This window comes from Callorhinus ursinus, unplaced genomic scaffold (genome assembly GCF_003265705.2).
Source record: "Callorhinus ursinus isolate GAN/ISIS: 27379988/994484 unplaced genomic scaffold, GSC_fseal_2.0 scaffold4, whole genome shotgun sequence".
Lineage (NCBI taxonomy): Eukaryota > Metazoa > Chordata > Mammalia > Carnivora > Otariidae > Callorhinus > Callorhinus ursinus.
The window spans coordinates 126,377,274-126,392,582 of record NW_027397066.1 but is presented as its reverse complement, the minus strand read 5'-3'; the positions used below and the strand labels follow the sequence as shown (position 1 = coordinate 126,392,582).

The following is a 15,309-nucleotide window of genomic DNA, read 5'->3' as shown; positions in this document are numbered from 1 at the left end:
ATTGGTTTATGACTGTTCTCTGTAGTTAATTCTAAAGAAATCGCAATTTTAGAAGAATTGCCAGTTCAGGAGCATTGCTTCCATATTGCAGTTGTTAGGGTGCAGAAAAGTGGTAACTTTCCTATTTGTGGTGAAGATGTTTAGTAGAGAAATCTGACAGTTTCTGCTAATGGGGGTCACAGAAAGCTCAGGAAACAGAACAGTAATATTGGAAAACTCTTGGTGAAAATGTGTGTATGTGCTTACCCAAGGTCTAGACTAGTATAATCAGATGTGGACAATGGGCTGTAATGTAGTTATGGGAGATGGTTGTCATCATTACTGTTATTTATTGCGCCTCTAGCGTGAATCTTTTCTAGTTGGTCACTTGATAGGGCTGTTTGTTTCCTAAGGCTGACACAAGCATTTTTTCTCCTTGCACTGTAGGTATAAATTATACATAGTTTTTCTTCTTAATATTAAAATATGTGAATCATTTTGTGCTCTACATTTAGAGATTTAATCTATTATACAATGAACCTAATGTTTTTAGACCGCTTACTATAATTAAAACTTTAATCTTTATTGGAAATAATAGTTTGTACAACTATTAGGTAAAATTACAGTTGCTAAATGCTGTATAATTTGTATATTTAGGAAAATATGCATATAGATGGAAAAAGAATTGGTCCCTTAGAAAAGCAAAAAGAAAACCCCTATTCATTTAGATATCTTATTACTTAAATCTGTCAAGTCATTTTTATTTTTTCATAATGAAAGAAAAAGTCATATTTGTATGTCTAAATGGGAGGCCTGTAATTTAAAAGCATTTTGTAAATTATGAAGGAATTCATAATTCTTGTTTAAAGTAATATTAAATACCTTACACATATCCTAGTCAAATTTCATAATATTAAGGTTAGACAGTAATATTCTGTATGATGCAGTGAAAATGTTGCAAACTTAAAATTCTGATATATTTATGTCTAACCTAAAAGCTCTAGAGTTTTGCTTTGAATTGCTTAGATAAATTTAGATACTTGAGAATATTTACTTTAAACCATTGCCACAAACTATGCATTTATCAAATAATGACTGTAGACTATGTACAGCCTACCTAAATAGTACCTCTCAGGTGCTATGGTTGATTAAAAAAGAATAATTAAATGATGTGCTTTCTCAATCAGCTGTGGTCTGACAGTGAAAATAAAGGAATAGCAATCAAACAGAATTTTTCTGATACTGTATAAACAAATATATACTATATATATATGTAAAATAAACATTAGATGTAAGATTTATGAAAATAAGTCTTTGTAGAATAGAATTGCAGAATATTACTTAGAGGGAAAGAGGATTGAATTGTATCTTAATGGAAATTGAGAATTTGTATGTAAAGAAAGGACAAAAAATAGGTTTGGGGGTGGTTTTGGCATTCATTTTCTAGCATTTGTTTAGTACCTATTTATTGATTGTATCCTATGTGCCAGACACTCTTGTGGAGTCTGAAAATAAAGCTGTGAACAAGATTCAACTGTCATGGAGGAGAGGATAAATAATAAACAAGTTAGTGAACAAATAATTCAGATAGTAATAAATGCTTAGAGGGAAACAAAGCAGGATTATGTTATGAGAGTGAAGAGGGGAAAGTTTTTTAGGGAGTCCAATATATTGAGTGTTTAGAGAAGATTTGTGAAGTGACACTTGATTTGAATGAAGAAAAGTAGCCAGTCAGTTTGAGATTTAGGTCACAACATTTTAAGGTGAGGAAATAGCAAAACAAAGGCCTTGAGGAGGGAATGATGTTTGTTTATTATTGAAACAAAAGGCTGGAGTGGCTCAAACAAAAGGAGTAAGGAAGGGGTTTAGAAATGTTAGAAATGTTGAGGTTTCAGATCACATTTAGGGCCCTGTAAGCTGGGATAAGAAATTTGGATTTACTCTTACTTAGTAAGAATATATTGCAGAGGGGCGCCTGGGTGGCTCAGACGGTTAAACACCTGCCTTTGGCTCAGGTCATGATCCCAGGGTCCTGGGATCAAGACCCGCATCGGGCTCCCTGCTCAGTGGGAAGCCTGCTTCTCCCTCTCCCACTCCCCCTGCTTGTGTTCCCTCTCTCGCTGTGTCTCTCTCTGTCAAATAAATAAATAAAATCTTTAAAAATATATATATATTACAGAGTTTTAAGGAGAGGAGTGGCATAATATGACTTTTTGTTTTTGGTTTTGTTTTTTGATGGTGACATTAAATGTAAGTGTTTTCTAATTTTAATTTATTTTTAACATAGATTAAAGTGTACGGTACAGTGGCATTAAGTATATTCACGTTGTTCTGCAACTGTCTTTACCATCCATCTCCAGAACTCATTTTATCTTGCAGAATTGAAACTCTACACCCATTAAGTAACTTCTCCATTCCTCCCTCCCCACCAGCCCCTGGAAAACACCATTGTACTTTCAGTCTCCATGAATTTGACTACTCTAGGTACCTTGTATGAGTGGAATCATACAGCATTTGTCCTTTGGTGTCTGGCTTTATTTACTTAGCATAATGTTTTCGAGATTCATCCATGTTGTGGCCCATGTCAGAATTTTCTTTTATTTCATTGTACGCACATACCACATTTTATTATTCATTCATCCATTGGTGGACACTAGATTGCTTCTACCTTTTGGTTTTTGTGAGTAATGCTGCTAGATGCTGTTTTCAGTTCTTGTGACTCTAAACCAAGAAGTGGAATTGCTGTATCGCATGATCCATATATGATCGTATTTTAATTTTTTTGAGGAATTACCATACTGCTTACCTTAGTCGGGGCACAATTTCACATTCCCACCAACAGTGCATAAGAGTTTCAATTTCTCCATATCCTTTCTAACATTTTTTTTAAGATTTTATTTATTTATTTATTTGAGAGAAAGAGAGAGAGAGAGACAGCATGATAGGGGAGAAGGTCAGAGGGAGAAGCAGGCTCCCTGCCCAGCCAGGAGCCCGATGTGGCACTCGATTCCAGGACTCCGGGATCATGACCTGAGCCGAAGGCAGTCGCTCAACCAACTGAACCACCCAGGCTCCCTTTTCTAACATTTTTTTTAATCCTAGTGCTTATTTAAGTGGACTTAGGTGCTATTTATTGAAGTGGAAAAAAATGAGGTAGAGATAGGGAAAGAGGTTTTATTGAGAATGGGTAGGTAGAATCAAGAGTTCCATTTTGGAAATGTTAAATTTGAAATGCCCGTTGGGTATTCATGTGAAGATTTCCGTTGGACAGTTGGTTATATGAGTTGAAAATACAGGGAACCAAGAGAGCAGGGTTAGAGATACAGAAATCAGCCTGTAGGTGAGATTGAAGGGTCACAAGATGGATGAGATAATTTGGATAGAGGAAAGGGCACAGAACTGAGCTGTGGGACACAACAAAATTTAGAGGTACAGAGAAGGAGACAGGAAAGGAAAAAGTGAAGAAGCAGCTAGTAAGTAGATGGAAAACCAGGAAACTGCTATATCATGTTGAAGAAGATAGAAGAAAATGTTTTAAGAACCTTAAGGTACTTATCACATTACCTTACTATTTGCATGTAGTCCTACCTTCCTGTGTGAGATGGTAAACTCCTTGTGGACAGTTTTATGCATCTCTGTATTCCTCACATTTAATAGCCTAGAATTGCCTGGCATCAGTGAGTATGCAAAGAATTTATTTTCCCGACAAACACTGCTGGAAACCACCTATGCCCTGAGGATATAAGGATAAATTATATAGGGTTGGTGGAATCTGGAATATAATATAATTGAAATGGTTTCATACAGAATGATACGATGTAATAAGTACCACAACAGAGGCATGCACACCTTGGTAGAGGATTAATTCTGTGGAGGGAAAACAGATGTAGGATCAGGAAAGGTTTTATGTAGTTGACTTTTGAGTTTTGCTTTGAAGATTAGTAAGATAGGCAAGATGGAATAAGAAATGAGGTCATTCCTGGCTGGGAGAATAGTAGGAACAGATGCAAAAAGGTGTAAAATACAGGGTGTAATGTTTGAGAAAGCAGTCTTAGAGTATAAAGGAGTAGCAGAAGGGAGCCTGGTTTCTAAGCCATGCAAAGATGTTAGGTCTCTCTTGTAGATCATGGGAAGGTAGTTAAAACTAAAAAGTGTACTGTAATGATCAGGTTTTCATTTTGGAAAAATAACTTTGGTGAAGCATTGGCTAGAGTAATAAGACTAATGGAAAGAAGTTTGGTGGCTATTGTAATAATTGTAGCCATGATGTTGAGTGCCTGAGGGACACTAGAAAGTGTTACAGAGACAGCTTTTTTTGCTTTTTTTTTTAAGATTTTAGTTATTTGTTTGAGAGAGTGAGCGAGAGAGAACACAAGCAGGGGGAGCTGCAGGCAGGGGGAGAAGCTCCCTTGTTGAACAGGGAGCCCGATGTGGGGTGAGCCAAAGGCAGATGCTTAACCAACTGAGCTACCCAGGTGCCCCTCCATCGGTGGTCTTTTTTTTTTTTTTTTTGGTAAATTTTGAGGAGTACATAATCATTTTTGCTTCTACTGAACTATGATAGCATATGTGTTCCTATGTAGTAATTATTTTATTATCTCTTGCTGCCTAACAAATTACCACAAACATTGCAGTTTATTATTTATTTATTTATAATATTTATTTGAGAGAGAGCAATGGTGTGGGGTTGGGTGGGGGAGGGGCAGAGGGAGAGGGAGAAAGAAACTCAGATGGACTCCTTGCTGAACACAGGGCTCCATCTCACTGCTGTGAGATCACGACCCAGAGATCACAACCTGAGCTAGAACCAAGAGTCAGACGCTTAACCAACTGCACCATCTGGGTGCCCCTGAAGTTTAAACCAACATATATTTCCTGTCTTATAATTTGTGTGTGTCAGGTGTTTGGGTACAGCTCAACTGGATACTCTACTTAGAATTCCCCACATCGTAAAAGTGTTGGCCAAGCTGTGTTCCTCTCTGGAACTTGGATTCCTCTTCCAATCTCACATTGTTTTTGACATAATTTTGTTTCTTTCACTTGTAAGACTGAGGTCCCAATTTTCTTGCTTGCTGTCACTAGCATCCAATCTCAGCTCCTAAAGGCTGCCTGTAGCACTTTGTCATATGGTCCTCTCACAACATGGTTTTCAAGGATGGCTGGAGAATTTCTCTGGTCTGCTAAAGCAGAGCGTTCTAATGTAACATGTCACAGGAATGACTGTCCCTTTACCTTTGCTGTGTAAAGTAACTTTTTAAGGAATGACTATCCCATCATCTTTGCTATTGTCTGTTTCCTAGAAGCATGTCCCAGATTTTGCCCAGATTAAATTCAGTAGGATGGGATAGAAGACCTTGACTCGTTGGAAGTTACCTTGGAGTTTGTCTGTCATACATTTATAAGTTTAAAGCTGGAAAGAAACAGAGTATTCTCTTCTCCCCAACTAAAATACAAGAAAAACTTGTCTCCAGTGCTTAGCTTAGTCTTTATAGCAAAGTAGATGTTGCACAGATATTTGATAGTGATTCAAAAGACAGAGGGAATTATGTACAAACATGTTAAAGGGTCAGAAGACATGTTCATTTATAGTGTAGATGAAATGATTAAGGCTTGATTTTTAGGACATCAGCTGTGAAATACAGAGCATAAATTAAATCTGGAAATACTACAGAGAAAAACTGACAGTGTTTGCTGATTCATGAGGAGTCTGTAGGAAGGTGGTAGGGAAGAGGGAGGAGATGAGAATAACTTTGAGGTTGCTTGGTTCGGGACTGGGAGGGTGGTGTGTCCTTGACTAATCAATCCAATTAATGTTTGAGTGCTGTGAGGCAATATATTGATGTTAATTCATGATGTGGTTTTTGGTCTCTAGAGAGAAACTAAGAAGCACAAACCAGTATTTCATGTTTATACTCACGAAAACCCTTGCTTTCTCGATCTGTAGAGTCATAGGAAGTTATTCATTAGCTGATTTTAAACTTGCACTAGGGATTGTTTTTTATCTGTAATGTCTGAATGGTACTGTTTAATAGCATTTGAGAAATACCCTAATGATCTTACCCCAAAATCTTAAGACAATGCATTAACTTCTAAAGTGGCTGGGTTACAGTTTTGGGATAGTGGATAAAGTCTGACAGATTTGGAATCAAATTATAAATAGTGTATATGAACTTAATAGAGATATGGAGGGTCGCCCTGGTGGCTCAGTTCTTGGTTTTGGCTTAGGTCATGATCTCATGGTCGTGAGAGCAAGCCCTGAGCCAGGCTCTGTGGTAGGCATGGAGTCTACTTAAGATTCTCTCTCTCCCTCTCCTCCTCCCTCTGCTTCTGCCTCTCCCCCCACTCATGAACATGTGCTCTCTTTCTCTCTCAACAAAACAAAGCAACAACCAAATAGAGGTATGGAAGAAGTGGAGAGCAGAAAGCCATTCTATTTTCTTTAAAGATCTTCTGTTTTTCTTTTAGTTATTCCTTATCGTAAAACTTCAAAGAATAGAGAAATACAAGGGGGAAAGCATACAGCCCTACTTTCTAGAGCAGAAGCTGGCATAGTGCTTTGGAAAGGGCCAGATAGTAAATATTTTAGACTTTGCAGGACATACAGTCTGTCACTGCTACTCAACTTGTTGCAGTTATGATGTTAGAATAGCTGTAGATAATAAACAAATGGGCATGGCTTTGTTCCAATAAAACTTTATTAACAAAAACCACTGGCAGGCCAGATTTGGCCCACAGGCCCTATTTTGCTGACCTCATTCTAGGTAAATGGCAGTTTGGTGTATTTTCTTTCATACTTTTCCCAAATTCCTATTGTACATAATATTCTTTTAATTTTCCTTTCTCACTTAACAATATATTGTAGTAATCCTTTTGTTGTCAACTCAGGAGAATCTATCTCATTATAGGTTTGCCTATTTTCGTTCTTTTAGTTTGTCACTTTTATAAACTGTTTAGTGAAATTCCTTGTACACATAGTTGTATTTCTGTACTTGTGGGAACATGTTCATATGGTAACTTAGGAGGTGTGTAATGATTGCTTTGTATCAAAGTCTATGCATATTTTATTGACATTTTGATTAAAATATTGCTACAGGGGCGCCTGGGTGGCTCAGTTGGTTAAGCGACTGCCTTCGGCTCAGGTCATGATCCTGGGGTCCTGGGATCGAGTCCTGCATCGGGCTCCCTGCTCAGCGGGGAGTCTGTTTCTCCCTCTGACCGTCTTCCCTCTCGTGCTATCTCTCATTCTCTCTCTCTCAAATAAATAAAATCTTAAAAAAAAAAATATTGCTACAAACACAAGTACCCCATGAAATGAGAATGGGTTCCTGTTATCTGTACACATGCTGTTGTTGATAACTGTTGTTGGGTCTAAGTTTTGTAGGTAGGCATTGTCTAGTTGCAATTTAGTACTTAGGCTATTAGATTAAAAAAAAATCCTAATCCTGCCCAACCTTTCTTTCCAATTCCTTATAAAGAAAGAAGTTTAGAAGGCCTATGCATAGCAAACTTGTTCCAGAAGCATTGCATTTATATGAAATGAAGCATTTTATTAGTATTCATTGTAGGTAAATGGTGTTGTGGAAGTATTCATCAAAATGGGACAGTTGTTCATATATCCAAGGTATTTTGCTGGAAAATTTAGAACTCTGTTATCATTATTAAATGATATGAGTCATTACATGGAGAGGTCTTAAGTAGCACCAAAGGTAAACCATCTCTTTAACTCTTGCCTTCTAATACCATAGAGGAGTTTAAAAAAATCTTTTTATACAAGGTGATTCATATAGTATATATTCTTTTGTACTTTTGCCCAACATTGTTAGTGAAATTAATTTTGTTATGTATAACGTTAGTTGGTTCTTTTGGTACTGTTTAGTATTTTATTATATGAATATTCTACTATTTTAAAAATCCATTTTTTACTCTTAGTGGGCACTTGAGTAGTTGCTAGTCTTGGCTATTATAAGTAAAGTTGCTATAAACCCTTTTTTCACATATTTTGTGATTATGAGAGTCCCTGTTGCTTCTTATCCTTGCCAAAATTTGACAGTACCCCCCCCTTTTTTTAATATAGTAATTCTGGTGGGATGTAGTATAGCTTATGGTTTTATTTGTATTTCCCTGGTGACCAGTAATCTTGAAAACCTTTTCATGGGTTTATTTGTCTTCTTCTGTGAAGTGCTTACTCGTGTACTTTGCTCATTTTTAAAAATTATGATTATTGTCTTTATTTGTAAGAATTTCTTATATATTTAAGCTATAAGTTCCTTGTTGACTGTAAGTATTCTGAATGTATTCTCCCTTCTGAAAGTTTTTTTTTTTTAATTCTCTTCATGGTGGCTTTCATAAGCACAGATCTTTAATTTTAAAGAAGCTCAGTTTATCAATATTTTTCATTATGTTGTGTTTTTTTTTTTTTCAAGAAACCTTTAAGTCATTAAAGATACTATTGTATGTGATCTTATGAAAGCTTCTAGAAGTGTTTAGGTCTTGTCTATGATCCATTTGGAATTGATTTGTTTGTTATAGTTTGAGATAGAAGTCAAGGTTAACTTTGTTCATATGACTGATTGATCTAGGACCAGTTATTGAAAAATCCCATCTTCTTCCTCCTTACTGGAAAAGTACCTTTATTTTAAATCTGGTGAGCATATATGTGTGAGTCTGTTTCTGGATGTTCTCTTCTGATTCATTGGTCTTTTCATCTGTGTTTGCCCCAGTACTATACTGTTTTGATTAATATATCATTATAATGAGTCCTAATATTTGGTGGTATTAGTCCTCTGTTAAGATTATGATTGTTGTTATTCCTCCTCTTTCCTCCTCCTCTTTAAGAATGTCTCAGCTATTCTTTGTTCTTTCCATTTTCATATAACTGTTAGAATAAACTTATCAAATTCCGTAGAGAGATCTGCTAGAATTTTGAATGGGATTTGTTATAGCTATACATCACTTTGTGGAGAATTGATTGAGCCTTTCACTGTCACTTTCATGAACATGGTACGATCCTTCTTTAATTTCTTTAAGTGTTCTTTAACTTCTCTCAGCATTCTTTTTGTTTATATATAGAATTCTGGACATTTGGTTAGTTCCTACATATTTTGATGATCTTTAATGCTTTTCAAAGGAGTACTTAAAATTATTTCCACTTTTTGGGTAACTATTAAGTAGAGTGTAGTAGATTTTTCTATATTTTGCATACCACTTGTAGTGATCTAGATCACTTGAATCTAGTGATCTTTCTAAATTCAATTATTAATTTTAATTGTTTACATATTCTTTTGGATTTTATTAGTTTTTTGAAAGAACCAGTTTATTGATTTTCTAAAGTGCATTTTTATTTCATAATTAATTTCTACTTTGCTTTTTTTATTTTCAATATATTGAGTTTTCTGTGATCTATTTCTCATTTCTTCAGTTGAATACTTAGGTAATTTGTTTTCAGAGTTTCTTCTTTCTTTATTCAGTGTATAAATTTCTCTCCAGGCATAGATTTAGCAGAATCCCACATTTTAGTTTGTTGTTTTCATAATCTTTTAGTTCAAAGTGTTTTCTAATTTCCATTATCATGTTTCTTTTCTTACATAGAGGTGTCTTCATAATTTTCAAATATTGGTGGGCACAAGTGTTATTACTGTGTCAACAATATTACCAAAATCTGGCCTTAAAGAAACATGCATTTATTATCTCATAGTCTCTGTTGGTTAGGATTCTGGGCATGGCTTGTCTGGCCCCTCTGCTTCAGGTTCTCTTATAAGGCTGTAGGTAAGGTGTTTGTGAGTCATTTGATGTTTGACTGAGGAAGTATTTGCTTCCAAGTTCATCTGGTTGTTGGTAGGATTTAATTTTTTGTGAGTTGATGGGATTGAGTCTCAGTTCCTTCCTGGTGTTTGTCTGAAGGCTGTACTCTGCTTCTTACCACGTGGACTTCTCCACAGGGCAGTTCATAACATGCCAGCTTTCTTTAGCTAATCCATCAGGGTGGAGATTGAATAGAGGGAGACTGCTAGTAAGATGGAAGTTTGGATCTTACTTAATGTAATAATGGAAATGATTTCTTCAATTTTGCCATGTTTTATTGCTTAGAGGCATGCCATAGCTCCTATCCACAATTTCAGGGAGAGGATTATGTAAGGCTGAGGATACCAGAAGTTTGGAAAATTGGAGGCCATCCTAGAGTTTCTTTGTGCAGAATGTTTGATTTTTTTTCTAATGTAGTTCTGCTGTGTCAGAGAATGTACTGAGTATGATTTCTTCCTTTGAAATTTATTACAGATTTCTTTATGACCCCACATTTTTCCCATTTTGTATATGATCCATGTTTTCATGATAAGCATATTTATTCTTCACTTAGTGGGTGTAATGTGATATATGTGTCCATTTTATCAGGTTTGTAATCACACTGTTAAAATGTGCTATAGCTTTATATCTTCTACACCTAGTTGTAAGTCATATTCTTAGGAACATAAAAATGTAGAGTCTCAAAATTCTGAATTTCTGTCTTTCTGACTCATTCACCTTATCATTCGAAGTATTTATTTCTTTATCTCTAATTTTGTTTCTTAAAGACAACTTTTTCTTACATTAATAAAGGTACATTAATCTTCTTTCACTATTTTTTAAATTGTTTATCTTTTTGAAAAAGGACTTTCAACATTTGTGCAACCTTATATTGAAACTGTGTTATGTTTAAACAGCACATACTTAAAAAAAAAAGTACCTGACAGTAATTGTATCATTAAATTTGTTTGCTTTCTATATATTCCTGATGTATTTAGGTTAAAACTTAACTTACTATCTACCTCCTTTTTAGTTGTTCCATGTTTTGTGTGTTTCTTTTTTTTTCTTTCATTTAAGCTAAGTGATTTTTGTTATTCAGTTGTTTTTTTTTCTACTGGTGGTTATACATTATTTTAGATACCTTTTGTGGTTGCCTAGGGATTGAAACATGAATATTAGAGTTGATAACATCTTAAACAAATTGGTTCTTTCACCAGTTCATGGACGTGAAAGAACATTACAACACTAATTTCTTTTAATTTCTCTTGCTTTGATTGCTATTATATATTTTAACATTATGATATTTTTGAATTTTAGAAGTCGTTATTGTTACAAACATTCAGTATTCTTTTAGATTACCCATGTTGACTTTTTCTTTTGTTTTCTACCTCCTTGTGTTAAATCAATCTGATATTATTTTCCTTGTCTGAAAAACTTCCCTTTTTAAAAAAATAATTTGAGAGAGAGTGAGAGAGAGAGATCATGAGCAGGAGGGAGGAGTAGAGGGGGAGGCGGACTCCCTGCTGAGCAGGGAGCCCAATGCGGGGCTTGATCCCAGGATCCTGGGATCATGACCTGAGCTGAAGGCAGATGTTTAACCGACTGAGCCACCCAGGCACCCCTGAAAAACTCCCTTTAATGTGGGTTGTCTATTGACAATTTCTCTGTTTTGTTTGTCATTAAATGTGCTTACTTTGCTTTTGCCTGAGAGGAAAAATTTTTCCTCTCTCCTCTTATTTTCTTTCTTTGGGGGCCAATGAATCAAATTGACAAAAGACAGACTGGCAAGAGAAAAGACATTTTTAAAAATTCATGGATGTTTGGGGTGGGCTGGGTGGCTCAATCGTTAAGCATCTGCCTTCGACTCAGGTCATGATCTCAGGGTCTTGGGGATCGAGCCCTGCATGGAGCTCCCTGCTCAGAAGGGAGTCTGGTTCTCCCTCTCGCACTCCCCCTGCTTGTGTTCCCTCTCTCGCTGTGTCTCTCTCTGTCAAATGAATAAATAAAATCTTTAAAAAAAAAAATTTCATGGATGTTTAAGAGAATTCATAGAAAAATGTGACTCAAGAAAGAGGTTAAATTTTGAGGCTTTATCCCATCTTATTATGTGAGGGCATTTAAGGGAAAACAAATGACTTTAAGGAAAGATAAATGGGACCCTTAGGAGAATAGATGGGAGATAAGATGCTTTTGTGACAGTGTCCCTTTAGACAATTTCCTATCCAGGTGCTGACTTCTAAGTCTCTACGTAATAGGAGTCATTCTTTCCTGATTGTGAAACTTCAGTGGAGAGGACTTGCAACAGATGAATTGTTTTGGGAGACTGTGCTTCTAGGCAGATAAGGGGAGTTCAGAAAAAAGACTCTTCACAGTGGTATATTTTGGATACTTTCACTTTTATTTTTAAAAGATGTTTTTGGGGCATAAAATTCTTAATTAGCTGCTCTTTTTGTTTAGCACTTGATAGAGGTCATTGCATTCTTACTTGGCTTCCATCAGTCTTATTCTTGCTCTTTTGAAGGGTTGTAAGTGCCCTCACCTCTTCCACTTTCTCCCTCCCTCTGGCTAAGATTTTTTTCCTTTGACAGTTTTATTATGACATGACTAGGTATGGTATTCTTTGATCCTGCTTGGAGTTTGTAGCACTTCAACATATGGTTCAATGGCTTTTCCCCTCAATTTTCAAAGATACTTCCCATTATCTCTTCAAATATTGCTCTTTTTGAATTATTTGTCTTTTTTCCTTACTCTAGATACACTCCTGTTAGACCTTTTTACCATGTTCCATATGTCTGTTACTTATTTGGTCAGGTTTTCATCATTTTTCTTACCATGGTTCTGTTTATTTGTCATTGACCTATTCTTCAGTTAAGTACTTCTTTATTTGAGTTTAATAAGCTGGTAAATCTATTCTTAATTTCATATTTGTTTTGTTCAGTGGTTTAACAGTTTCCAATCTCGGAATTCTTTTTCTTAGAATCTGTTGTCCTGAACCATAACTACAGGGTTTCAATGTTCAGATATGAAACTTTACTATCTTGATTGTCTGAGTTGTCTTCTATTTGGTTTTCATTCCTTTATTGTTGTCTCTTTTTATTCCTGTTATTTGGTGATTGACTGTTGGAAATTATATTTAAAATTACAGGGGTAAATGTAAGTCTCTAGGTGATGAGATCTTCCTCTAGGGATTTCCTTTTGATTTCTGATTACCAGGTAGTCTAGGTGCTGATTATGTTAATTTAGGACTGAGGTGATTCAAGGCTGGAGTTTTTTTTAAATCTTTGTGAGATTTTGCCCTATTTCCAGTTTGCCTGGATTATAGTTCTCCTGTGTTGGTATGTCTGTTTCTTTTCTCCTTACCTTATGAGATTTTGAAATTTTTGTTTAGCTTTTTGGCTCCTTCATAATCTAAGTACAAATCACTATAATGTTGTTTGAGAGTCTGTTTTAGTGTCTTTGAGGACTGGTCTGTACTGTTTCCTAGGGTATACTTGGGTTCCTTTTGTAAGCCTGGGTAATCTAGGATTCCTCCACCTTGACAGCTTATAACATTCAATTTTTGTCTCCCTAGCACTGTAAAACTATCTCTGTTTAGCTTCTCTATTTCCACCGGTGAAAAGTAAATGGTTCAATGAAAAAAGTAATGCCGAATGTCATCTGTGTGCTCTCTTCTCTGGGATCTTAGCTCCTTATATCGTGGCTGCCTTGTAAACTCTCCAGTACCTTAAAAAGATTAAAACACAAATTTAATCCAGCAGTTTTAGTTGTTTTCCTTGGATAGCTAGTTGGATAAAAGCTATTCTGCTATTGCCAGAAGGATAATTTTTTGCTATTATATCCTTTTAATTATTTAGTGTGACATAATGACACTTCATTGGGTATGATGACAGGAGAGTAAACATCCTTTCCTGCCCCAAATAACAAGATACACTGGCTTTGAGCATTGATTAATTATATATGTTGTATGTGTATACATTTATTTATTTGACAGTATTCATCTCTTTATAGGTTGCTTAGCCAAACAATGAAGGATCATCTAGTAAGAGTAGCAAATGAAGCTGAATTTATCCTGAGCAGGCAACGAGCAGAGGATATTCACAGACATGCAGAATTTGAGGTAGGTTAAACATGTGGTAGGTGTGAGGAAATTGCCATTTTTAATGGTAATTGTGGGAAACTGCATAGGTAAAATGGTCTAAGCAAACATATATCGTCAAAAAATTAAATATGAATTTTTGAGAGTCATGGGGGATTCTGGGAAGATAGTACATGTCTCTGTAGCTCTCTCTTATCAACTCCATTTTATCTACAAGTTGCTCATGGCAGCTTCTGTGTTTGGTTGACCTGATCTTAACCATGTAAGTGGGTTTGGCTCTGGTAGTTTTCCTATAATGTGAGTTAATGAAGGACTTCTGCCCTCTCTGGGAAAGGCAGAGCTAATTAACCAGAAATGACAACCAAGCAGAAATGAAAATTGCTTTGTAGAGACAAGATCTTCCAGGTTCTAGGGAGAAGCTGAAACACAGAGGCATGAAGTTTCCTTACCTTTGAGGTATGAGACCATGCTAATATTTGTAGCTGAGGAAATGAGGGAGCACACAGCTTTCTTTTTGAGTCCTCACAGGGGGAGCAAGTGACAAGACCCATCATGGGACCACTGCTTATCTTGGCAGTTGTGTATGAACATGTGTAATGAATATGAATTCACAGAGGAAATTAGTGGTGCTGTGGGTATATAAATTATCAATATTCACACCTGAAGTGAAGTAGAAAATTTGACAAGAACATTTCCTAGGAATTAGAAAAAAAAATTAAAAAGTACCATCTGGGTTCTTTAGAAAATGTTAAAAGCAGATAATTCAAATGTTGCTGATATTCTTCCAGTGCATTAAAAAAGATGCACTCCCAGGACATTTTATACAGCTGTCACAACATGAAAAAGATACTGGAAAAGTAAGCTCTAGAGGACCAATTTCATTTAAGAATATGGGTACAAGTAAAACTTGAACCAACAATTTAACAACACAATGAAAGAATTATATAGTGTGTCCACTTAGAATTTACTCATGGAATCCAAAGATGGTTTAATGTTAAGACATTTACCTACAAAATAAATTATATCAACAAATTAAAAATAGAAAAATCATGTGAAGATATCAATAAATGTAGAAAGAAGCATATGATAAATTTTAGCAACCAGCCTAATGTATGTAATAGTTTGAATATGATAAAGACTTTACTAAACATCCTTTTAAATGGTGAAAGCCATTTTTCTTAAAATCAGAAAAAGAAGAGTGATCCCTACTATCGCCATTATATAACATTTTTTGATGTTTTTGTAAAGGTAAGATATAGTTAATGTACATGCTAGAAAATAAGAAATAATAATAATTTTAGATTTCTAATGCTATGGGGTAGGAGAATCTAAGAGATTCTTGAACATTTTTCTACCAGAATTAATAGGGACTTCGGTAAAATTATTGGATATAAGATAAATATGCAAGAAAATAATATCACTTGTTTTATGTCTTAGCAGGCAGTAGTCACTAA

At 35.5% G+C, this 15,309-nt stretch overlaps 1 protein-coding gene across 4 annotated transcripts in view; it reads left to right on the top strand.

Moving 5' to 3' along the window:
* Nucleotides 1-15,309, top strand: part of LRBA (LPS responsive beige-like anchor protein) — a 742,782-nt gene that overhangs the window by 300,328 nt on the left and 427,145 nt on the right. For all 4 annotated transcript variants that reach the window (XM_073892352.1, XM_025874296.2, XM_073892351.1 and 1 more), the window contains one exon: nt 13,768-13,876. In XM_073892352.1, coding sequence (XP_073748453.1) covers nt 13,768-13,876 — 109 coding nt within the window. The remainder of the gene's footprint in view (nt 1-13,767; nt 13,877-15,309) is intronic.